This window comes from Polistes dominula, unplaced genomic scaffold (assembly GCF_049000335.1).
Source record: "Polistes dominula isolate Pdom_NZ unplaced genomic scaffold, Pdom_raw_medaka contig_77, whole genome shotgun sequence".
Lineage (NCBI taxonomy): Eukaryota > Metazoa > Arthropoda > Insecta > Hymenoptera > Vespidae > Polistes > Polistes dominula.
In genome coordinates, this window is record NW_028301152.1 from 5,011,839 (window position 1) to 5,038,779 (window position 26,941).

At 28.1% G+C, this 26,941-nt stretch overlaps 3 protein-coding genes across 4 annotated transcripts in view; 2 read left to right on the forward strand and 1 right to left on the reverse strand.

Moving 5' to 3' along the window:
• Positions 1-3,757, forward strand: part of for (cGMP-dependent protein kinase for) — a 56,397-nt gene extending 52,640 nt beyond the window's left edge. Inside the window, exons 4-10 of one of the 2 annotated variants that reach the window (XM_015316947.2) lie at positions 72-135; positions 453-625; positions 731-877; positions 1,183-1,629; positions 1,914-2,213; positions 2,726-2,788; positions 2,898-3,690. In XM_015316947.2, coding sequence (XP_015172433.1) covers positions 72-135; positions 453-625; positions 731-877; positions 1,183-1,629; positions 1,914-2,213; positions 2,726-2,788; positions 2,898-3,063 — 1,360 coding nt within the window. In that variant the 3' untranslated portion in view covers positions 3,064-3,690. Of the gene's footprint in view, positions 1-71; positions 136-452; positions 626-730; positions 878-1,182; positions 1,630-1,913; positions 2,214-2,725; positions 2,789-2,897 lie in introns of both variants that reach the window. The other variant, XM_015316948.2, reaches the window with a different exon arrangement.
• Positions 3,758-4,439: 682 nt separating this feature from the next.
• Positions 4,440-9,372, forward strand: LOC107064346 (uncharacterized). The gene is made up of 16 exons (XM_015316973.2): positions 4,440-4,635; positions 5,004-5,128; positions 5,206-5,466; positions 5,548-5,740; positions 5,829-6,018; positions 6,095-6,341; positions 6,470-6,584; positions 6,646-6,962; positions 7,042-7,228; positions 7,287-7,451; positions 7,551-7,909; positions 8,003-8,157; positions 8,234-8,512; positions 8,598-8,839; positions 8,939-9,068; positions 9,157-9,372. Exons 1-16 carry the CDS (start codon positions 4,609-4,611, stop codon positions 9,267-9,269), a joined length of 3,105 nt encoding a protein of 1,034 aa, XP_015172459.1. The 5' UTR covers positions 4,440-4,608; the 3' UTR covers positions 9,270-9,372.
• Positions 9,373-10,411: 1,039 nt separating this feature from the next.
• Positions 10,412-19,291, reverse strand: LOC107064345 (facilitated trehalose transporter Tret1). Its single transcript, XM_015316971.2, has 6 exons — positions 18,667-19,291; positions 16,593-16,686; positions 13,096-13,443; positions 12,853-13,010; positions 12,331-12,783; positions 10,412-12,246 (listed from the first exon to the last, which is right to left on the reverse strand). Exons 2-6 carry the CDS (start codon positions 16,647-16,649, stop codon positions 11,649-11,651), a joined length of 1,614 nt encoding a protein of 537 aa, XP_015172457.2. The 5' UTR covers positions 16,650-16,686; positions 18,667-19,291; the 3' UTR covers positions 10,412-11,648.
• Between the last annotated feature and the right edge of the window lie 7,650 nt (positions 19,292-26,941).

A 26,941-nucleotide genomic window follows, 5' to 3' on the forward strand; every position in this document is an offset into this window, starting at 1 on the left:
GTTTTAAATCTCTTTAAAAAAAAAAAAAAAAAATAATATCAACTTAAATAATTTTTCGTTTTATTTTTTAGTGTACCTATTTTCAAGAATTTACCTGACGAAGCTTTGACAAAAATTACCGATGTTTTAGAAGAAGTAAGTAAATACTTACTTATACAACATAATGACAAATTTGTATCAGGTGTGTAGCAATTAATTCGGTGCCTTTTAAATAAATTTAGTGCTTATTTATACAGTAATCATACATCTGTTATTCTTCAAAACAGAATCATTAAGTATTTGCGATTAGTTTATCTTGAAGACAATTGACGAATTCCTCGATGAAAAAAATATGACGATTTTGATATAATGAATTTAATATCAAAGCACCGAATTAATTGTTATACCTAATAATTATAATTTTTAAAATATATTTTTCAATTATTAATATTTTTCTTTTGTCTTTTTTAAAGACCACCTACAACAACGGCGATTATATAATTAGACAAGGTGCCAGAGGTGATACCTTTTTCATTATTAGTAAAGGACAAGTACGAGTTACTATGAAGCAAAAAGATTCCGCAGAAGATAAATTTATTAGAACGTTACGTCGTGGTGATTTCTTTGGAGAAAAAGCTTTGCAAGGGTAAAAACACATTGATTTTAAGTTCTTGTTTATGTTTTATTAAATAACACAATATATAAATCTTGATAATCTTTAATTTTTATTAATACGTGTTTCGATATATAGCGATGACCTGAGAACTGCAAACATTATCGCAAACGATGTCGATGGTGTCACTTGTTTAGTCATAGATCGTGAAACTTTCAACCAATTGATCTCTCCTTTGGACGAGATACGGAAGAAATACGAGGATGAACTCGTGGAAAGACGAAGGTCAGTTCTCGAAATATTTTATACTATGTTTTTGTTAATATTCCACAAAAAAAGGAAATATATATTATAAACAATGTATAATCTAATCACTTAATCGCGACATTGATAATACTATAATTGTTATTCCATGCTTGCGTTTTGGGATAGGAAAACAAAATGTACGACGGATAGTAGTAAGTCTGAGATATATTTTTAAAATTAAGATTACTCGATATATTAAAGTTTATTTGGCATGACAATATAATAACATATTTATACGGTATATTCATATTTTATAATAATATAAATTATATGCAATTATTTAGATTGGACGATGAATTCCAAAACGTTCAATTGCACCATCTACGACGGATTGCTACCCTTGGGGTTGGTGGATTTGGTCGTGTCGAATTAGTTCAAATAGCTGATGACAGCTCCCGAGCGTTTGCCCTCAAACAGATGAAAAAGGCACAAATAGTCGAAACCCGACAGCAACAACATATAATGTCGGAGAAACGTATAATGAATGAGACGAACTGTGACTTTATTGTCAAGTTATACAAAACGTTCAAAGACGATAAGTATTTGTATATGTTAATGGAAGTTTGCCTAGGAGGAGAGCTTTGGACAGTTCTCAGAGACAGGGGACACTTCGATGATGCTACTACTCGATTTTACACTGCATGCGTCGTTGAAGCTTTCGACTATTTACATTCACGAAATATCATTTATCGTGATCTCAAACCGGAGAATCTTCTACTTGACAATGAAGGGTAAGAATATACACATCGTATGTTTATCCAACATAAATAACTTTTTTAAATCTAATCCAGTGAAAGTTAAATAGTAAAGGTGTCATTATTTAAAAATGGATAGAAAATGAAGTATATTATCGGGAATCTATAATAATAAATCTTCGTCAAAATACTTACTTACTTTCACTGAACTCTTACGTTGCGTTATATACTGTATCTTCACGTGATTGTAACTATCAATCATTAGAAGGAAATCTTGAATTGTAAACCATAATCAATCATGTTTTTATATCTTCTTATAGATACGTCAAAGTCGTAGACTTTGGATTTGCTAAAAGATTAGATCATGGAAAGAAGACATGGACTTTCTGTGGTACACCTGAATACGTTGCACCGGAAGTTATTCTTAATAGAGGTCACGACATAAGTGCCGATTATTGGTCTCTTGGTGTCCTAATGTTTGAACTTCTTACTGGAGCGCCACCTTTCACTGGTTCTGATCCGATGAAAACTTACAATATCATTTTAAAAGGCATTGATACCATCGACTTTCCGAAGATCATAACACGTAACGCTTCTGTCCTCATTAAAAAACTTTGCAGGTAATCTTCGTACTGTTATTGCATATATAATACATTTCAATCAGTGACAGCTCATAGCTTGCAATTGTGGGACTGCTGCAACTTTCGAAATATATTTTATTTAATGCAATATATAAATGTTTGGAAAGAATATTAAAATTATAGTTATAAAATATTGTTTGTTGTCAATAAAATTATATAGTTGAGTATAATTCAAAATTACTATAACTTTTTCTTTGATATTTGTATAACTGTTGAAAAAATGGTGGAATTGCACGACGGACATTACTGCATTACGCTAATATCTCGCATTTCACGTGCATTTGATTATTCGTCAAGATGAATTGTAATTATTATTAATACAAAATGTGAGAATTGTTGTATAAGATGAAAAAATAAAGTATAAATAAATTACTAATATTTTCTTACATTGAGTAAAATTGAAGATGCTGCAGTCTCACAATGCCTATACACAAGACACCTCAAAGTGAAATTGATTTGCAATCACACTTAAAACATTGAATATTTTGCAGAGATAATCCGGCGGAACGACTCGGCCACCAGAAAGGAGGCATTAGCGAAATTCAAAAGCACAAGTAAAATATCACTAAATATCATTGACATTTCATATATAGACAATTCAAAACAATAAACTTTGTGATAATTATAGTTCTAATTATATTTGATGTTTCATTATTTTTTTAGATGGTTCGATGGCTTCAATTGGGAAGGTCTAAGACTACGAACATTAGATCCACCGATTAGACCCCGTATTCGTGCGCCTATTGATACTTCAAACTTCGACGATTACCCACCAGACACTGACCCAACACCCCCAGATGATCTCTCTGGATGGGACGCTGATTTTTAATAACATTAATAAGAATATCACAAAATATAAAATGTTCAAATTTGTTTGACGCGAGTATTTCTTAATACGTTAAGCCATATTTGACGGGGATGTAACAATAATCTGGAATGTATTAAGAATCGTTTAGTGTGCAAAGATTATATGAGAATCACGTTGATCGTTCTGTTGATACAATTAAACGATTAAATCTATACCATCTGCATTTATTATTCGTTTATGAATTGTTGTTGCATCGCACATCTTGATGATGAATGATTCTTATTGAATTAGATTAGATTTTAATTCCTATGATTTTAATGTAGTTAAATTTAATTAAAAATTTTAAATTAAATTCAGTAATTATAATAATAATAATAAATTCTTAATGATTTTATATATATATAACACAAAACTGTTCTTAATCAATTTGTAAACAAATTTATTTTATTGACAAAATATTTATAAATAATAATTCATACATATTGCAATGTTAATAATAACGCGCGCCTAGATAACAAAATAATTACCAATGTAAATTCATCTGACCATACAAGTTGTATGTACATACCATCTTATAGAACTTAAAATAAGCATTAACAATAACATTATTATAAAAAAAAATACACATGCTGTTGATTTTTAATTGAATTTTAAATGTATAACATTTAATCATCTAAAATCCTTTTGTTTTACGCAATAACATTCCTCAAATTCATTTATGTTTGAAATTTTTTTTATTCCATTGTTAATATTCCCTTTCTTTTAATTTTATAAATATATTAGGTAGTGTTTGACAATATTAAAATTATTTAAAAATATTTATCAAATTTACTTAAAATTTATGTAAGAAAAAAGTTCTGAAAAATTTATTTATTATTTAAAAAATATATAATTCATTATCTGTCTTTGTATACTGTTTAAAAATTCATCTTTTATGTATGTATCTAAAATACATATAGAAAATATATTTGCATGTTTTATAAGATACATTATAGAAAAAAGATTGTGTAAATACTGTAAAAATATTATAAAAAAAAATTATTCGCGAAAATTGTCTAGAAGAAGTATTTCCCATTTTAATCCTTTCACTGTCTACGAGATATTTATACAGATAATTATTTTAAAATTGAATGAATTTCTTATAAAAGTATTGTAAATTAGAAGAATAAATATAAATAGAATTAATTATTAAAAAGAATATTTGTTATTGGCTTTTCTAATTGAAAGATACAACTAGTAAAGAATTATTCCTTACTGTTATATGACATTTATTATAAATATCGATTCGTTCAATTAGAAGTATTTATAGAAAGTAAAAAAATATTTGAAAACAATCTAATACAAGAATTAAAAAATATTTTTAATATTAATTTATATTTATTTCAGAAAACAAAGACAAAACTAACGGAATACTTATATACGCATGTATATTTAAAATATCATATAAAATATTTAAGTATGCACAGACGTTAGTATGACTCACAGGATAATGTCATTTGTCTACGATGCTTCGACTATGATTTTATAAGTGTTTTAATATCGATATAAACTCAAAAAGGACTAATCATGAACGAACATGATTTACGTGATGGGGTAAATGATATTTTTTGTTTAATTTAACATAATGTAATACAATTCGTTTCGATATCTTTTACTATCAGATGCACTTCTTATAGGTTAGGTTTATATGTCATACATTAAATACATATTTCATTTAAATTTGTTTATTTTATTTGTAATACAACTAAATCATAGATATTTATACTCATGTTGATATTTTATTATTACAGTCTTATTCATTTCAATTGTTTAATTTAAAGTCTCAATATATTTTTCAAATTAACCTCTCAACATGAACAATGTTTTAAATAAAATTTTCTTATAATATCATATCATTTAATTTAATAAAATACTTTTATTAACGGGTATATAAATTACGGATATGATTTATTTATTTATAGCCTCCATTATTACAAGCAATATTTCATGGGGATCTAGACGAAGTTCGTACATTATTATCAAAACAAGAGGATATTAATTGGGCGGACCATGAACAACGTTCACTTTTACATGCAGCAGCATACACGTATGTATTATTTGCAATAGCTCTTCTGTTAATCAATCCTTTTTGAAATCTAATATAATTTATAAATGTTTTTATAGAGGAGATTCAAGTATCGTAGAAACTTTATTATTACATGGAGCATCAGTCAATGTTAAAGATAAAAAATGGTTAACACCATTACACAGAGCTTGTTGTTCAAACAAACCTACAGTAGTAGATGTATTATTAAAATATAAAGCAGATGTAAACAATAGAGATCGAAGTTGGCAAACACCGTTACATGTGGCAGCCGCAAATAATTCTGTAGAATGTGTAGAACTTATGATCCCTTATGTGTTAAATATCAATGTAACGGACAGGTTTGTATTGCTCATAAAATATTCCTATAAATTACAAGTCTATTAGAATAATTTATTTAATACTTTTGTTCTTTTTTGTAGGGGTGGAAGAACAAGCTTACATCATGCTGCATATAATGGTCACTTGGAAATGGTCGAATGTTTAATTCAGGCTTGTTGCGTAGTAAATGCAGCTGATAAAAAAGACAGAAGAGCTTTGCATTTCGCAGCATATATGGGCTATGATAAAATTGTCAAATTATTAATTGAAAAAGGAGCCGATGTAGATGTTAAAGTAACATATAATTCAATTACACTTCATTTCTCGAAAGTATATTAGTGTTTCTTAGGATTACATTGTTTTTTATTTCTCCTGTGTTAAGGATCGTGATTTATATACTCCACTACATGCTGCTGCTGCATCTGGCAATGTTGAATGCATGCATGCCTTAATTAAAGGTGGAGCAGACATTGAGTCAAAAAACGTATATGGCAATACACCTTTACATATTGCTTGTTTAAATGGACATGTAGATGCAGTTTCTGAACTCATTAGTAATAATGTTAATATAGGTATATAATTATTTTATGTTGATGTACATTTCATTTTTATTCCTGATTACTAACTAATACTATTCTGTTTATTTAGAAGTTACAAATTACCAAGGTCAAACACCACTTCATATAGCTGCTGCTAGTACACACGGTGTTCAATGCTTAGAAACGTTGTTACATGCAGGTTTAAGAATAGATGTTCAGTCGGCAGATGGACGCACACCATTGCATATGACTGCAATTCATGGCAGATTTACTCGTTCAAAAAGTTTATTAGACGCAGGTGCATCGCCTAATATAAATGACAAAAATGGAAATACTGCCTTACATATTGCTGCTTGGTATGAAAATAAATTATTCTTTATTGACATTTTGTTAATAACTGTACTTACATTTAATTATATATATATATATATATATATATATATATGTATTTATTTAATTCATCTATAATCAATTATAAACAAAGGTTTGGACATGAATGTTTGACCACAACATTACTTGAATATGGAGCATCTCCAGCAGCCCGTAACACAAGTCAACGTACGCCTTTACATCTTAGTTGTTTAGCAGGTCACATAGAAGTAAGTCTTTATTTAATTAGAAAATGTACTTAAATTATACTTAATTCTATTTTTACAACAGGTTTGCAGAAAATTATTGCAAGTTGATAGTGAACTTATAGATTCAAAGGATTCAGGAGGTAGAACACCATTACATTTGGCAGCATTAAAGGGTTCTGTAGTTTGTCTTGACTTATTGTTATCTAGTGGAGCAAATTTTAGATTAACTGATAACGAAAATAAGTTAGCTTTACATTTAGCTGCCGGTCAAGGTCACTACTTTTGTGTTTTTACTTTGGTTGGATTTGGTAGTGATTCTAATACCCAAGACTCAAATGGTGCTACACCTCTTCATTTAGCTGCAGCAGCAACAAATTGTTCATCAAATTCTTGTGCACAGTGCGTAGTTGTTTTATTGATCATTAAAAAATATGTATATTCAAAAAGTTCTATTTTATGTATTTTTTTAATTCTTTAGATGTGTGGAATATTTATTAAAACATAGAGCAGATCCGCAATTAGGTGACAATCGTGGATTTACACCGATGCATTATGCAGTAACTGCTGGTAATCAATCAGCATTAGAATCACTGTTACAAGCTACACTACCAGCTGCTGCCAAAAAGGAATCACAGTTACCCTTACTTACACCATTACATCTTGCGGTAAGATAAAAGAATATTTCATTAAATTTCAAATAATACAAAATCATTATTTAAATAGGCGTATCATGGTCACAGTGAAATATTGAGGTTATTATTGCCTTTATTTCCAAATACTAATATCAAAGAAGATAGTGGTAAAACACCACTAGATTTAGCATCTTATAAAGGTCATGAAATATGTGTTCAAATGTTATTAAATTCTGGTGCTTCAGTTGCTGTTGAAGTAAGTTAGAGTAGTATGCAATATAAATATTAAAATAATTTCGTTTATAATATATTCCTCTTGTTACTTGTATGCAACGTGTATTTATTTTATTCGAAGGATTCTGTTACTAAACGTACACCAGTACACTGTGCAGCAGCAGCAGGTCATACTAAATGTTTACAACTTCTATTGGAAAAAACAGAAGATTTAAGTGTAATAAATCGTTATGATGCAAAACGACGGACAGCTTTAATCTTAGCTGTAGCTAATAGTAGAACGGAATGTGCAAGTTTACTTTTGAAATACAATGCAGATTGCAACTTACCCGATATGGATAAACATACGCCATTGTTTCGAGCAGTGGTTAATCCGAAAGATCAAGATATAGTAGATATGCTGTTATCACATGGAGCTCGCGTGGCCATTCAGGATACAAATGGAAAGACACCATTGCATTTAGCTGCTGCATGTGGAAGGTAAAAATATGTAAGCTTTTGATTAAAATTAAGATGTCTAACATATATTTTTCTTCCTTTTTTCTTTTTGCTTATTATAATCTATATTGATAGATTAAAAGCTTTAGCTGCATTAATTAACGCTGATCCAGTGGCAGCAACTTTAAAAGATGATCAAGGTTGCATTGTACTTCATTGGGCTTGTTACAATGGAAATTCTAATTGTGTAGAATATCTCTTAGAACAAAATGTTATTGATTCCTTAGAGGGTATGCATTATATTCCTTTGAAACAATAGATCATCGAGAATATGATATCTATGAATTATTTTTTCTATACTTTCAGGTAATCCTTTTTCTGCTGTTCATTGTGCTGCATATCAAAATTCAGCTCATTGCTTGGATATGCTGATAAATAAATTTGGTGGACAGGTAGTTGCAGCTTTAAGAGATACTCCAGGTGGTCGACTTCCTTTACATGTAGCCGCTAGTGCAGGATCTGTTGAATGTGCACGACTTATTTTAAGTTCTGTTGGACCTGAATCAGCTGGGGTAGAGGACTTAGATCATTATGGTCGGACGCCATTACTGTGCGCTGCTGTTAATGGACAATGCAATGCTATCGGTAATTATTTGTAAACAAATTAATTTAAAACAAATAATGTTTTTGTGACAATTGTTTGTTATAATAAAAATTATTGTAATAATAGAACTGTTACTCGAGTGGAAAGCTAATGTTCGTGCCGTTGATGCCAATAAGAATACAGCGTTGCACTTAGCTTGCCAAAGACGTCACTCTTCTGCTGCTTTACTCCTTTTAGACTGGATTGCTTCAAGTAGTTGCTTAGAAAATCCTCAACAATTACAAGAACAACGTGTAGCAGTTATTAATATGACTAACAAACAACAGAGAACCCCTTTGCATTTAGCAGCGAGAAATGGTCTCGTAAGGGTAAGTATATAGGTTTATCGAAATTAATGATTTTTTTATTATAACAATGTTTGCATTATCATTGTTTAACCGATATACACACAGGGCATTTTGTTATAGGTAACAAGAAAATTACTTGAATTGGGAGCAAGTGTTATTGCTGTAGACGCAGAGGGTCTTACACCAGCACTTGCATGTGCTCCGAGTCCAGCAGTAGCTCGTTGTTTGGCTACTATACTTGCCGCTCATGGTAAATTTTTAAATCTTAATAATGTCTAACATCAACAAAATAACAAGTTGACTTTTTCTTTTTGTATATTTTGCTTTTTTGTGTTCAGGTCAACATTGGGAAACAACTCAACATTCACCGTCTATACAACAAACGTCAGAAGTTTATTTGAATGGCAGAAGTGGGGATTCACAACACAGTTCAGACTCGGAATTCTACTGACAGCAGGTAACACGCTTAGAACATCAAGCGTATCAAGATATAAATGCTGGTTCCATTCATGGTGACATTGAAACTGCCAGATTACTTTGGGCAAGCTGTTGGCTTTTTTCAGTTTTTGCATAATAATTCCCAGTTGTTGAAAGTAGGCAATACCGATGTGATAGTTAGCCTCAAACAAAAATTATCATGACAATACCCGTATTTATCCTATTAAAGTATTGAACCTACTCATTTTACAGATAGTTGATGATAATACTATTATTAAAAATACAAATATTTTTAAATTTTTTCGTAAAAAATATCAATTATTATGTATTTAAAATTTAAACAATCGGTTATTTAAGCTTTTGTTGATAAGACAACTTAAAAGCAAAAATAAGAATTAATTTCTATGTGTTGTACAAACGATAATTCTAAAGTGACCTATTAAACATTTTATACAAGCAAAACCAAACAATTAAATTGTAAAATGGTTTAAATAGTGCAAGAACTTTGAAACGGCTAGTTTAGACTTAAGCTAATCATGTGCCAGATTTGGCTTACAAAAAAATATTTTTTAACGTAGTTATTATATTTTTTTAATTTTTAGATAAAATTATTATCGATTGTCAGTAAAAAAAATATGGTAATTACACTCTATATATCTTATCAATCTTGTATATTTACAAGAAACATAACAAAAAGAAGAATGTTGTTGAAATTAAGGAAATATTGATAACGCAGCAAAAAAAAAGTGAAAAAAAGAAGAAGATAAAAATTTAACAAAATTGTAGAATAATAAGATCATTTCGTACATGTATTATTGCCTATACTAAATAGATCAAATAAATACTTTTTTTATTGTTCATTTAAAACAAAATTGAAGTGAACCTTATTGTTATATAAATACATTTAGAATTAACAATTCCATATGTATAGAAATGAAAAATTTAATTTTATTATATCATTTAAATATTTCTAATATAATTTATTTATCTAGATAATCCCAAAAACAAGGAAGAAATACATATTAAATCTTATTCTAATTGTTTCAACGGTATATTTGCTGTGCCTTTAAGAACAACTTTTAAGAAACAATAATAAATTTATTTTTCTTTAAAATCTCATAAAACAATGTTTGTCACTAAAATAAACGAACAAAAACTCATTAAGGTAGATATATCAACGGGTAATCTCAAAGGCAATTTTTTATAACATATTAAGTCCTATTGTACATGTTTGTCCATTCATGTTAATGGGACTATTTCATCAATGCAGACTACTATGTACAGATATAATAGAAGTAAATATTCAGCTATTTTCTTAGTCGTTTATAGTAAAGCTTAAACTGCCTAATAATGAATATCGGACCGTAAATTGTAATATTTAGGAACGACAAATGCATGTTTTTGTTTCTTTTTTTTGGCACTGATTTTAATCAACACGTAGAATACTTTTTATCGATAGTATATTATTATACAAAGTAATTAAATATAATATTAATTAGCTCTTCTTATCTTATTATAACACTCGTACTTATACTTCTTTTTATAATGTGCATTTAAAAAATATAAGTAATATTAGAAATGTAAGTAGTTTATAACGCTGTCATACAAAATTTTATTTCAAGTACGTATTTATATTGTATATATTAAATGGCGTGGTCGCTTAACTAGGAATTTACTAATTATGTAATTATTAATTCTGATAAATAAAAAAAGAAATGAAAAAGTGAATAAGTTTAAAATCAAGAAATATACCTAGAAATAAAAATCCATTTTTCACATGATTTGTAAATTTTTAAACAAGGAAAATAAAAGAAACACAAGATCATTTGTAGACAGTACTTTTGTCACTATATACTTTATATTTATTATTATCTAGTTTCTAATACTTGTTACTTTTTTACGATAGGAGAATTTCGATTTTATTTAATTATATACATCGATAATTATAGTATAATAACACTAATAATATATACGAATATATATATTTATTAGTGTTGATTATAGTATAATTATTATTTTATTGCACTTATTAACATTATACGATTAATCAAAAATTAAAAAAAAAAAACATCTCTAACATCAAATCGAGAATTAGAATCCATTCCCCTATTTGTTACTATTATTATACATAAATATGTACAGAAGCAAAAATTTTAACAATTTTCTTAAATTCTAATTTACATTATAAACGAAAAAGAAACAAATAATATCAACATTTTCAGTAAACTAATAAAATATCCACATTAATGTGTAGATATGTACACAAATAGACACATGTCTTTATACAAAATATATAATATTTTAGGTAATGTCCATTCTTGGCAGTAATATTCCCTTTAAATGAGCTTTTCCAAGCTTCTTTGTTTATTAAATTGGTTTAATCAATGATGATTTAAATATACATGTGATCCAGCACAATGGTATTCGTTACGGAATGATCTTTGTTCTGTTTTTCATCATCCTTAGATTCCCTACTAACCTTATCAAAACTCATGTCAAAACAAAAGTTATCGAAAGTATAACGATTCTCAGTTGTATTAAAATCCTTTTCTTCAGAGATCGAAGTAAATTTCTGAAGAGTAATGTTCTTAGGTTGAGTATGAATAAAAATGCTCGAAAGTGCTTTGGAACCATTTATCTTCGGACCAACCTTTGAATTTTTTGTAAACTTGTTCTCGATGTCGTCCAAACTTTGACCTCGAGTCTCAGGTAAGAGGGTTACGGAAAATAGTGCTCCCAATAAACCTACTGTGGCAAACAACCACATCGTGTTTTCTATGCCAGCCATTATACTAACCTCAGGATACAACTTAATTGCAAAAAAAGTCAAGATTTGCGCTATACTCGTAGTGATACCTCCCAACGTTCCTCGGAACCTAAGCGGATATAATTCTGAGGTCATAACCCAAGGTAACGTGAGGAAACCAATCATGGATAATGCAACATGACTTCCCATACAGATTAAAGAAACCCACGAAGGCAAATGGAACCTGAAATTAATACATATATTTATTAATACTTTTATCTTTAAATTTATTGTTTCTAAAAAAGAAAAATATTATTATTATGCATACCTGTAGGCTAGAGCAATACCAATAGCTGATAAAGCCATACCAAAACCACTGCTAAAAGCTAATGCTCTTCTACCAACGTTAATTGCCAAAACCGCGCCAATTATCGAAGCAAATAGTCTGATCATACCGATACCAACACTCGCGGCATATTCGTTCACGCTCACACCAATATCTTCTAAGACACTAACAGCGTAAAACAACATTATATAAATTCCTGAAAGTTGTTGAAGAGCGAAGAAAAGGAAAAGTATAACGAATGGTTTCCAAACATTTGGCTTGTAGAGAGCTTTAAAAAGATTTTCTTTCTTTTCCCCCCTTTTTACATTTGCATTACAAAGTTCTTGAAACTCGGTGTCCGTCGTTAAACTAGGACCTCGAAGCCACAGTAAGGATTCTTTTGCTTCTTCTATTCGTCCTCTGGATATAAGCCAGGCTGGTGTTTCGCGAAGCATCCTAATAAATATATTTTACTTTTTTCCAAATCCTCCCTTACACAATATTTACAAAAAAAAAAATACTTACCTTGTTAATGCTAAAGATAGAATTGCTGGGCCTATACTGATCGCAGCAGACTTTTGCCATGTTGTTAAAGCACCTAACGTGTACACAATTAACACTCCCAACGAGGTCAAGATTGGTCCACAATTTGCTAACCATGCTCTTTGATGTTGAGCAGCAGTCTAATGATATCATAAAGTTATTTACTTTGTAAATGATCGGGAAATATAAATAATATATTGTCTTTATTTTTATTTTTAAACTTACTTCGCTGACGTATAAATATAGAGCATTTGCCATTCCTGTACCGATGCCACTGACAAACCTTCCGACGTACAACATTGGTACATTTTTGGCGAATGCGATCAGAAGCCATCCTGTTGCATGTGGTAAAGTTGCTAAAGCTATCGCTGATCTTCTTCCGAAACATTCAGAGCATAAACCTGCGACTAAAGCTCCAATAGGATTCGAAACAGCTCCGAGAGACGCGATCCAAGAAGTTTCTGATTTATCGGCAAACCCTGATTCTAACAACTTCGGTATGAGAATCGCACTAAAACCTTGAGACAATCCCACTGATATCTGTCCCGAGTGTGCAGCCAATCCAGCAAGAATCTGAAATCAGTCGGGGAAATATATTTATACAAACAAAAAATAAAAAATTTTTAAATCATTATCGAGTGTGATAAAATTTATGCATTTTCATTAAAAATAATTACAACAGATTATAACCAGCAGACCTGAACGATTATGTTTTATATAATAAATAATGAATAGATCGTTTTGTTTTCAAATCTGATATAATCAAATCGACATAAAATAATTGTTATTTTTTTGTTTATAACTAAACAATTATTTTTGCAATAACATTAACAATTATTTCTGTCTTTTTTTTTTTCAAAGAAAGATAAAAAATAAATTATGTGTAATATTAAAATAATATTATTTCATTTATAGCAGAAATAAAGTAAAACGAATATATTTTATATAACTAATACTAAATAGATCATTTTATTTCTATAAATCCGATTTAAATTAAATAAAATATTTCTCACTTTATTTATAAATTAGAATTTTTTTACTAATATTGACAATTATTTCTATTTTATTAAAAAAGATATGAAGTATAATATTTTAAATATTAAATTAATGTTATCTCGTTAATAAATATGGTTTTGTTAGTAACATTAATTTGAATATAAAAGATATAAAAAAATATTCAAAATATATATTTTAGCATTGTATTTTATTCAGCAATTCTGACATCACGAAGATGATTGAACAATTTAAAATAATTCATTTAATTGCGAAACGTTAAGAACAAAAGTTTATTTTAAAAAAATCTTTCTAGCAAGTTCCTCCATCTTGTCAAAGGCATCATTTTAATTGTCGGATGAGAAAACTTGTGTACTCTAATGATCCAAAAAACCTTACCAATTTTGAAACAGTTTATATGGATTTTCTAATTTAGCCAGTTCAACAGATGAGACCAGTGGCTCTGAACAGATGTACCACGAGTTTATTACAAGTGTTTCGTAAAGTTATGAAAACGTGGTATCGATCTATTTATAGGTAATACTTAATCCAATATAATTCTTAATAAAATATAGTTTTATTGTTAGTTTAATGATCTTAATGATTTTGATGTTGAGCAAATCTTTCTTAAAATCCAAAGTGTTCCGTGACTTTGAAAAGATTAGAAATTACTGAGTTAGAGTCAGACTGAAAGATACCAAACTAGTCTCTCAAATGAATTGAATCAACTTGAATTGTTTTATCTATTTACAATCTGACTATTTTTGAAGAATAAAAAGTACCAAAATAATATAGGAAGACAAGAACTATTTCCTTCTTTAAATTTTTACGTTCCTTGATCATAGAAAATGCTTAAGTATTTCCGTAATGCTCAACAATTAAGATATCACATCTACGTGAGTCACGCGTGTTCGGAAATCCAAAAGAACTTCCGTGAACGTGTACCGAAATAATAATACGTTATACACATTTCTTATTTTTTTTATCACCGTTCACATGTTACATTTTGATGTGATAGAACAATGTAAAAAGAAAACAAAAATTTACCACGTATACCAATGAATTTTTAATCGAATCTTCAATTCTTTTTATTTTTTTTTTATTCAATTTATATGATTTTTATCATTAATGAAACCGTTTAAGAATAAAAATTATTACATTTATTTTTTGAATTTGTATAAATTTTATTATCAAACTATATATTATATTTAAAATAAATTTCTATTATAATAAAGCTGAAAAGCATTAAATGAGAACAATTTTTATGGTTATTCATTAATAAATAATATTACAATGTATATTATTGGAGGTTACCCGAAAAATTGTTGCCAATTTATAATAATAAATATTCCATATAGTATATATTTTATTTACAAATATTTTAATTAAATATTTTATTTTTAATTTTTCTTATAATAAATGACAATTATTGACTTGAAAAAATGGACTATTTATAAAATATACATCAAGAATATAAATAAAAATGTTATCTTCAAATGATTTTTTTAAATTATTATGAATATTATAGTCAATCTATACTTCATCAATTGTCTCGACTTTTTGTTTCGTGGAGTTAATCGATTTGGAAAATGAGTTGTTTAATTCATGATGAAAAGTATGATAGACGGTATTTATTTTGAAAAAGATCAGAAACATAAGGATATTTACAGACATTAAAATGATTATGTAATAGAGCAAATAAAACGAAAAAGGATTAATTATCTGCATATACAAATGAATTCATTGATTTCGATATATTTTTCTTTTTCATTTTTTTTTCTATAAATTGTATTTTAAATTTCTGATAAGTATGATAATCAGTATTTATTTTGAAAATAATTAGAAACTAATGGATACACATTTGAATTAAATAGATAATTAGAAAGAAGATTGGAATTATCTTGATAAATTTCAAATATGTAATAAGTATTTACTAAAGCATCTTTTTCTTCATCATGACGATCGTCATCATCATCATATGTCGTCGTGATCACGATCATCGTCATCGAATCTCCTTCTGGAGAGAGAGAGAGAGAGAGAGAGAGAACAAGTGAACGGACATCCGTGCTATGCTCTCGCAATAATTATACGACTGGATCGCAATCCTTTGTTATCGCATTGTGCAATAACGAGTGCAAGAACGAACGTGGCATTTCTCTCTTTTCTTTTTATTTTTCTTTATTAATAATAATAAACTTTTTCTTTTAATTTGAAAAATGTTCATCATCATCATCTATGGACTTCCTTGTTCTCGTTATGCAAGATATTCCTATATGTTTCAGAAAAAAAAAACAATACGATCATTCAATCATTAAAATGGAACGTTAAATCGAACGCGTCAAAGAATTTCTGTTATGCGTTCTTTTCATTTTTATATAAAGATCTTCCAGAGATAGATTTCAAATTTTTCGAATTCTATCGGAAACAGCACAAAAAAAAACGAAAGAGAAGAGATAAAAGCAAAAAAAAACGGATCAAGGAACAACGATCTTAAAAAGCTTTACATCGAACAAATACACATACAGACACACATATATATACTTCTTTTATATTATTTTTCATCATCTTACGTAATCTTCCTCGAGGATGATGGAATTATCATTTTATAATTCTCGTATAATGCTTATCAAATGATCATTTGATCATAAGTTAACTTAAATAACTTTGTGGGGATAATAAAATGGATAATACAAAGAATCGATTACATATTATATAATTAAGATCCTTACACCTTTCTTATCTTCGGAATAAATAAGCTTCCACCAGATCTTTGGTTGAATCATCATCGTTCCGGCCAAACTTGCCGAGACTTAAAACTGTTTGCTGAAAATACAAAAAAGAGATTGTAAGGTTATTATATAAAGGCGTTGGTTGGAAATGCAAATTGAAAAAATGATAACATTCCTTTTGAAATTTTATTAATGCACTAATCCAACGAGTTTATTTTCTTTTGTTCCCCCTTCACTTCCGTCCCCTTTATATTTTTTCATATATTCCTTTTTTTCTTTTCTATGACAAAGATATTATAGCAAATATATGTAACCTATTTAAAACTCAGATTATAGACGTCTCGTTAAAAGAAGCTGGGCGTTGCTCTATATTTTTTGCGCTATTTTTTTATTAACCTTTTATTACACAATCGAAGAACGCTGATCTCGTTCGTTTCGAAGAGTAATCCTTTGTTATGGTTTTTTTTTCTTTCAATATAAAGAAAAAGAGAAAATAAAGGATAAAAAAGAATTATTTTTTTTCTTTTTTAATAATTTGGAATGATACTTTTTAAGAATTGAAAGACAGTGAAACGAATGAAATCATCGGACGTCTTTCCAACAGATAATGTCCCGATAGGACGTTTTTAACTTCGCTCAGACGATTATAATGAGAAGAGCACTTGGACAATCCCGCACATTGCAATTTACGAATGTGGCGTGCTGCAAGACAATTACGGAGTTTCCGTACAAAAAAAAAGACCGAATGAACTATTGTTGTACCTGTACCCCGCGTTAACGTGAAAATGTTTTTCTTAGATGCGCGGAAAAAAGAAGAAGAAAAAGAAGAAGTAATAGGAAAAAATAATGCATATTTAAGAAGATACTTTTTGTTAATACCAATTGCGATATTTTTTTTTCAATAATTCTATTTCTTATCATAAATTAAAAATAAAACAAGAAAATATAGATATTATAGTCAAAATAAATAATAACAGTTCACCTCAAGTTTTCTTCTCTGGTCCTATTTCCTATATATTTTTCAATTATTTTCTACGAAAGAGTTTTCATGTGATACATTAAAGAAACAAGAATACAAGGTGATATATATCTTATTATATAAATACTTAATTTTTTAATCGCAATATTTATGTTTTTTATCTTGTCAGGTATAAAAAAAGGAAAAGAAAAATATAGAAAAGAAAAAAAGCATAATTTAAAAATAATCATTCTCCTTTAATTTCTATTTCATTCTATTTCTGTATTTCTATATTTTGAAATTATTTCTCACAAAAGATTTTCTATAAGATATATTAAAGGAGAAAGAAAAGAAAAAGAAATATTACAAACAATATATTATTAATAACTGCAATCATAATATTATTATCTTTAATTTTGTATCTTGTTAGAATTAAAAAAAAAAAAAAAGAAAAGAAAAATAAATAGAAAATAAAAATATGAAAAATATTTCATCACGTAGGATTGTGTTCTTTTAGTTTATATTTCTTTTCGAATTATTTTCTAATTGTTTCCCCCTATATCGTCTTTCTCAAATTAGCGTGAAATCAACGCTCAGATAAGAAATTCTCATAGCGCGGGAAGGAATTGCGATTGTAATCGAACTTTCGATCGTAAAAATTGCAAAGGCGCAACCTTGTTTCCAACGCAATTGCACATTTTCCTTTCTCGCTCCTGTTTTTCCAGAAAAATGCCAATACGCTAGGTCATTCTGATAGATAATCTAAATGCACTTAACGTAAATAAATAGTATATACCTACTTATTACTCACTTACGTTCTACGTTTACTTCGTGCGCTTTTAAACTTCGCCACTGCTACCGTTTCTATTTCGGTCGGTTTGAATTGAAAATTGGCAACCGGCCTATTTTTCAAATGTCAAACATGTTTTTCAATTTATCAATGGTAAATACAAACAAATCGATAACAAATAAACAATTAAAGCATCTTACGTTATTCTAACATAAGATAAAATTAATTTTGTGAAAATCTAATGGAAATGAGAATAAAAAAAAAAGAAAAAGATCAAGAACAAATGATAAAGTTTCAGTAATATAATATTGTTATTAGAATCTTACTTGGGTCTGATCAAAGATGTTCCTCTCCGTTGATTTGGAACGACAACGGCAATAATATTGGAAAGTAGTAACTTCTTAATCGTCGAATAAAACACATTTCACACTGTAAGATGTGACGGTGGCGCGAAAACTCAATCAAACTTTTGATGAGATGCACCTTTTATAGAAAAATATTTCACATTTTGCTCGTCCATCGATTAAAAATGACAAATTAACATCTGTCTCGTTAAGAATAAGTACAATCAATTGTTCGATGATATTTCAAAATAAAAAAAAAATTCAAAAGTATTTAGATCCTTCGATACTTCCTTTCATAAACTGTGCAAACGCGCAGAATTACATTTTCGATATGTAAAAAAGCTATCAACTTTGTTTTTAATTTTTCTTTCTTTTTTTTTTAATATCTTTTTTCCCAACGAAGCAGATGAAACGATGAACACGCGTAAATCAAAGAAAGAAAAGAAAAGAGAAAGTTAATGATAATCGGTGTAGAAAAAAAAAGAAAGAAAAGAAACAAGAGCCGGCGTGAAAAACACGTGTTAGAAAATAATAATAATGTAGTAGGAAAAATATCGAACTAAGCGATTACTTTTTCGCTCTCGAACCACGACTGAGATGATTTTCGTTGGAGACCTCGCATTTATAGCTCCCGCTTCACGATCCCTAGCCTCTCTCGAAACGGTGAGTCGCGCCACACCACATTCGATGTTCGAACACTGCACCACCAACTTATTATAATTCTCGCGTCAAATATTAACACGGATAATATTTTTTAACGAGAATAGAATACTGAATAGAAGCTTTCAAAGAAGGATCTAAATAGTTAGAAGAAAAAAAAATGAACCTCTCAATTGATATGTTATCGATAAACATAAATAAAATATTTAAAAGAAGGAAGAGAAGAAAAGTCTTAAGGAATTGCGCATATATAATAATGGTGTACTTGTTAAAACTGTTATCCTATCGATTACCATTGACAATAAATTATATTATACATTATCAGGCATCACTCTAATTATAACATCAACGATTCGAGATGGCATATAATAAAATTCAAATAGATGATCCGTTTCCGTGCAAATAGAAAACCATATTTCGCGTCATGCAATAGTATTAATTATGATTGATTAATATACGTAATCATTAACCATAATATCCAATTATATATTTATAACACGAAGACGAAAAGAAAAGAAAAGAAAGAGACATATAACTATTTACTTGACGGCTCATATTTTTTTCTTCCTTCTATTTGGTTTTTTTTTTTACTACTTCTTCTTTTCATTATTTCGAATTGTCGTTAAATTGCCATACGGATGTCAAAGATTTTATCCGTCGACAGATCGGTCTACTGCAATTAAGCGATAGGTAATTATTTTTATTTTACGTCGCGGAGAATAACAATTTAGCGGCCAGCGCGACGATATATAGTCGACTTAATCGCAAACGATTCGGTAACGAAGACTTGACTATTAATCGTGTTGTGTTCGGTAAATGGTGCCATTGTGTATCTCACACGAGAAAAGGTAGCAACTCTTTAAGAGACTCGCATTTATAACAATACACTTTCTCGTCTATTCCAGTATCACTCTTTTACCATTTGTGTATACATATATACATATATTATACAAAAGTAAATAAATATATGTATATACATATACATATATAGATAGATATATATCTAAGTAGAATATATCCCTGACCTGTGCCAATGCGAAAGGCGAGAGGCGAAAACGTCGTCCAACTCAGTACGCTCTTTTACCATTAAACTTTTAACATACATATATCTACATATAAATATATAATACGTGCGCGTGCATTTGCTTCTTTTCCTCAGCTTTTTTCTTTTGCAATCGGCTAGAACAACCCGGACATTGCAAAGATGATCAAGCGTTTATTTGTTTTGTACGTAGCTGTTATCACCTGACGTTTATTCTCCTATTTATGTTCATACTCGATCACAACTGCTCAAAATTGACTTATGCAATTACAAGACGCATTAGTGAGAGTTCTAACGTTTTATATGGAACATCCTCTGTCTATATACGAGTTCTTCTGCGTATGTTTATATGTATATATATGTTTGCACGTCAATACTTATGTTAGTTCATCAAGTCAGTTTTGTTCTCCTGAAACTATTCAAGTTAACTTTCTTCAATAATGGAAATCTTAAAACTATTTCTATCTATGTTTGATAACTTTTATATATATATGCAATAGTTATTCACGTAAAGATATTTTTGCATAACTTCTACCAATTACGGTTAATAGTATCATTGTTTGGTTTCTCTTTGTTTCAAATTGCACACGGAAGGAGAACAAATAGAAATATAAATATAAATATCATTGCACGTACATGTTATTGCTGATTACAAGAATAGTCTTTTCGTATATGTACTCTTATTATTAACATTGTGATCTATTATGATTGGATCAAATCGAAGAACAATATCAGTATAATGAGAGCGTCATGATTGAGTGTATACATATGTATAAGTACATATGCATTTAGTAAGTTTATAAGTAGAAAAACAGTTAAACGTTGTAATTATTGTAGTTTCTTAATATATACTTATACATGCATAAAATATATATACGTTCAATATATTAATAAGTCAATGGGGAGATAATAATAATAATAATAATAATAACAATAAGAACAACAGGTACGAGTCGTTGAAACCAAGCATTGGTATAACTCGTCCCTGACCTGCAAGAATAGTCATTGATTCTTAACTATATGTCATTTTAAAATCATGTTTTACATTCATTCTAAAACATTACTTTCTCATCTTCCCTTTATATATTTTTTGTCAATTTGTTGAAAAAGGAAAAGAAATGTTAGTTTATGTTAGTAAATAATAAAAAATGCTTCACGTTTGCTCAATTTCCGTTTTGAAATAATATTTCGACGTGTTTTATGAGTAAACGCTAATCACTTTGCTCCGGATAATATTTCGTGGCTGAGTGATTGTACCAATGAATAACTTTCTTCGAAACGCCAGAATGAATCTATCGAAATTTATTACGAACGATTATATACGACACTATGTGATACTTCGGATTCTTTTTTTAATTGTAAGAAAATATTATAATTGGTTAAAGGTCGAAATAAAGAAAAGATAAACGAGGGAGACAATGATTACAAGGAAAGTTTGTTTTACATTTATCCAGACTCTCCAGCAATGATATTCGTGATTAAACAAATATAATAAACAATGTATATATTCAATGATATATAGAGTAGGTCAATAACTTTATCCACATTGTATAATGTTCCATACGCAAAAAATATTGTTATTTAAAATATTTTCATTTATTTTCTATAGAAAAACTCTTTAAAATGGTTCATTCATTTGGATTTATAATGTAATGTCAGAAAATAATAATCATACTTGAGTAAACACCAAAAAAATTATCTATTTGATATAACCGATGATATATGCAGTAATACATATAATAATTACTAAAACTTCAAATATTAAGGCTCAAAATAAATAAAAGATGAAAGGAAGAGAGAAAGATAAAAAAGTTTAATTTACTTTATAAAGTTTACCTTACTTTGTTTAATAAGGAAAATAATTTTCTTTTTTAAGGTTACTTTTTCAATGAAATTTCAAGGTTATCGGTAATTTTTTAAAAGATATCTTATACAAATTGTTATCACATGAATTACTTTAAAATATTATTCTGATTAAAAAAATTATTCAGACAAGGTTGACAAGTGATTAGTTCGCGAGGCATTTTTAAAAAATGTTAGTGATTTACACAACTGTAATAAACTATATCTTTTTTTGGATTAAAGTAAGAAAAAATGAATCAACATGAACTACATAATTCACGATTACATTTCTTTTTGCGAGGCATTAATAATACACTTTGTATTAAACATGTAATAATTCATTATAAAACAATGTATTTACTTGTGACATTTACGCGAATTACAAAACATTGTTTCAAAATACCTCGAGAATTTATCATTGTTCAATTTTTTATTTTAATATTCTTTACTCAGAATGTTAAAAGGAATGTATTCATATAAAAAAAATAAATCGTAGGGTTCTAATTATAAATATATCAATAATCTTGAAATCTCGTAACCAAATGACCTTGGAAAAATACAATATTATTTCCATTATCAAATATGTCCTTTGAAATAATGTAACTTTATCCTTGATCATTTCTTTTTGTTTAAATTATATTTGATTTTAGAATTTTTGTAGCATTTATGAAATCAATAATAAAGAAGTTACTTATAGTTTTATAAAAAAAAAAAAACTATAATTATCATCTTAAACATAATAATATTATGTATTATAAAATGCTATTATATAAAATGTTATTATATAATGAAACGTGGTAGTATTATAATATTTGAAATAGTAACACTTATTAGACTACTCGACAATAAAGGGTGTTCACCTGTACGTGGGTAGTATAACAAGGACGGATTCTATATTAATTGTAAAATAAAAAAGAAAGTTCATATTTGAACATATATCTGTAATGTGATTTTATTTTCGAGTGGTAGTTTATTTATGTTGTAACATCTGTTTGTCTACTGCGAAGTGATCATTTAATTAAAGTTTTAATACAATTGTGAATGAGTCTTATCAATTGTCGAACGCATTGGAATAGGCTGATTGTTGCGTTAAAAGCGTTACGTGGATTTGAAAGCAGCCTTGATCGATACGTTAACGAAGTATTTCAACACTATCACTACTGGACTTTTGTAAACAACCGATTTTAAATGTCCCCATAAGTAAAAATATAGTAATCGATTCAAGTTTGGAAAAACACTGTACAAGATAACAAATTGTAATTCAAAAACAAGGTCGCATTGAATACATATATTTATATAAACGTTTTTTTTCCTTATTTTTAATGTGTAGAGTACCCACACCCGTTACACTTGTTACTGATGCAACCGAATATCCTATAAGGGATATTTCCTAATGAGTGGGAAGTATTATAATGTTGGATTCGGGACATAAAAATAAGAAGAACAAAAAGTATATATATCCGATATGACCTTGTTTCTGAGTTGCAACCTGTTTTATGGATAGGTCGTGCAAGTCCTATTACTTGACTACCTCTCTCACCAGATCTGAGTTCACTCGATTATTACTCGCGAAGGAATCTAAAATTCATTTTTTATATAATACTTATATAGTAAAATAAGAGATAATTAACTAAACAAAAAAAATCTCAATGAGTTTTATATGTGATTGTAGAATGACTATATCAAATTTTAATATACTTTAATGTGCAATATAGTAGATTTTTTTTATGACAAAAATATTAAATATAAGTTGTCAGAAAAATCGCTGCTCTGAGAAAAGCACTACAAAAAAAATAGAAAATCAACATTAGTTTATTCATAGAATTATAATATTTTATTTTTCCATATCACGATATGAATCTTCAGTTTTATTAAATTAAAAAATAAATTAAAAAATTAAATTCAGTATTATTAAAAAAATTTGAGCTCATTATACTGTTACTTCAAATACAGTAAGACTTCAATTGAATCGAATTAAGATGTATTCGTATTTCTTCCAAATTTTGTTCTCAAGTCAGTATTACATGACTTTCTGTTAACGCTGGTAATATCTACTGTTACTGAAATATTATTTAGAACGTAAAAATAAGTTCTAAGAGGAAAACAATGATAGTTTCGATAGAACAAAAAGTTGAAGTATAATTTGTTACGAAGAATAAATTCAAGAGACTCCTAGGTAGAACACCTAAAGTAAGATGCTTTCATAATAATTTTCATTTAATGAAATGAATTTAATTATTGTTTATAATTTATTATATTTTTTATACTATATCATTATATATCATATTATATTAATTAAAACTCTACGTATATAGCAACAGGGAGCACAAACATTTCATACATTGTAAAAAATATTTTACATCTATATTTTATTTTTTATTTAACAATTTCCTCCAAAAGGGTGAAAAATGCTGTATCTTTTAGGAGGGAAAATTTTCTTAAATAAACACTTATTATTTAATATTATTTTATTAAATGAATTTAAAAATAGACAAGCTGAAATAATAATAACTTTATTCTTTTTCTTTTTGTTAATAATACTTTGTTCATAACAACCTCAGCCATGAAGTTTTTACATTTGTTACAATTGGTTTTTATTATTGCCTGTGTATTATTTATTGTAATTATGATTTGCAATATCGGTTTTCGTTTCGTATGTATTCTAGTTTTAATGACTAAGGGTAGATGAAACAAAATAACTTCATTCTTCTTTTACTAATATCATTATTCTAAATATTTTTAACAAAAATAAAAAAAAGAACAAAAAATATAAGAGAAATATTATTCAAATTCTAATAATGTTCTTTAGTAAAAAAAAAAAATGATCGAAGATAAGCGAGTAATAAAAAGGACAAAAAAAAGAAATAAGTCCTCGATAAATGATTTTTTAAGGACGAAGATTCGAAGTGAGCAAGGTCAACTTTGTCGGTGCTTATTGTCTAGTAAAAGAACCTTAAGAATCGAGGAGGAATCGGTTCTCTTCGAAGGACAGAGATACGGGGCTAAGGACCGTCTCCTTCGTATTTTCCAAGCAGCGAATGAAAGAAAGGTGGACGTCTCACTGACCTCGACCACAGAGTCAGTTTAATGCCTTTAAGTCTCGTGCCCATGTGTTGTTCTCTTTCTTCTTCTTCTTCTTCTTCTTCTACTTCTACTTTTATTTTTCTTATTTTCTTTTTATTCATCGTTTGCCTTCCGCCTCTCTTCCTCGTCATGGCGATCCAATTCAACAATGTAATTCACGCACCACCCACGCGCGACCCAAATTCACATTGTATTTACGAATACACATCACTGACACTTGATATACGTGATATCGCGTGCAATATTATTTTTGATAATATACGCCCTGTCAAATTTTATTTGACCATATTTAATAATTATTATTCTATTTAAATAAAAATTTTATCATCGTAATTGTTAACATTAATAATAAAATATATAATCTCAAAGTTATAATATTATTAGTAAATACAATATACAATATTAGTCGTTATAGTATTTATAAATTATTTATACTTTTAATAAATTAAATAACAAAATAATAGGATAATAAATATTCAATTGCAAAGTATAATTTAAAATATATAAAAATATAGTAGTTTAGTGCATCTGGTAAAAATTGCCAATTGCTTATCATCTGTTTTCAATCACAACACTATTTACATATGTACAGATAAATATTGTAATTATATATTGCATAGATTTATAGTATATACATATATTATATAGATAGTATATGTAAATATATTAGTTATATGAATAATAACAAATAATTTATTTACAATAATTTCACTTACATATGTACTTGTCTAATTGTAAGACAATTTTTATAATAATTTGAGTAATAGAAAAGAAACAAAAATTGAATTACGAAATAAAAAAATAAATAAATTGAAATAAAAATTGTATTAGTAAATTATAAAGTTAGTAAACCAGTTAGTAAGAGATATAATATAATAACATTAAATAAAATAATTTTAAATTTGTAATATTATTATTAAATAAATAAATATATTTATTTATGAATAATTATTTAATTAAACTTTGATACAAACATACGTTCTTATCGTAATATGAGGTACAAAAGAAAAGAAGAAAAATTCGATTAAAAAATAATATTATACATAACGTACATATACAAAAATTCTAATTTTTGTCGTCGATAACATCTATCCATAGACAAAAACTATAAGATCGATAAGTCAATAAATTATTTGAATTTTAGCGTCGAATGTCAGAACAAGTAACCATGTCAATTGAAAAATTGTTCTCGATTTAGCCTCGCGCCACTTAATCGTACAATGATTCAATTAACGCCGGATCTCGTGAGTTTGTATTTAGTCGATCGACTGTTCTCTATCACGCGATTCTTAAATATATGTTTTGTACATTTGTCGTCTTATCTTCTTTCTCAAAAGTTTCCATGGTTCATAGCAATACAAATAAAAAAAAAAAATAAAAACAATCCTACGTAAACGTAAAATAAATTAAATTTTCGCGTATTTTCTGTCACAAACACCCACATTGCTATTACAAAAAGATATAAAATATTTATTATATCTCTAATTATAAGATTGTTAAAACACCAACTGTGAAGAAAATAGAAATAACTTGTAAATAATAACAGACAGTACATTATTGATTAGATAAATATTTTGTCAAAGTTAGAACGATTTTCATTTTTATATCACAAAAATGTGTTATTGTATA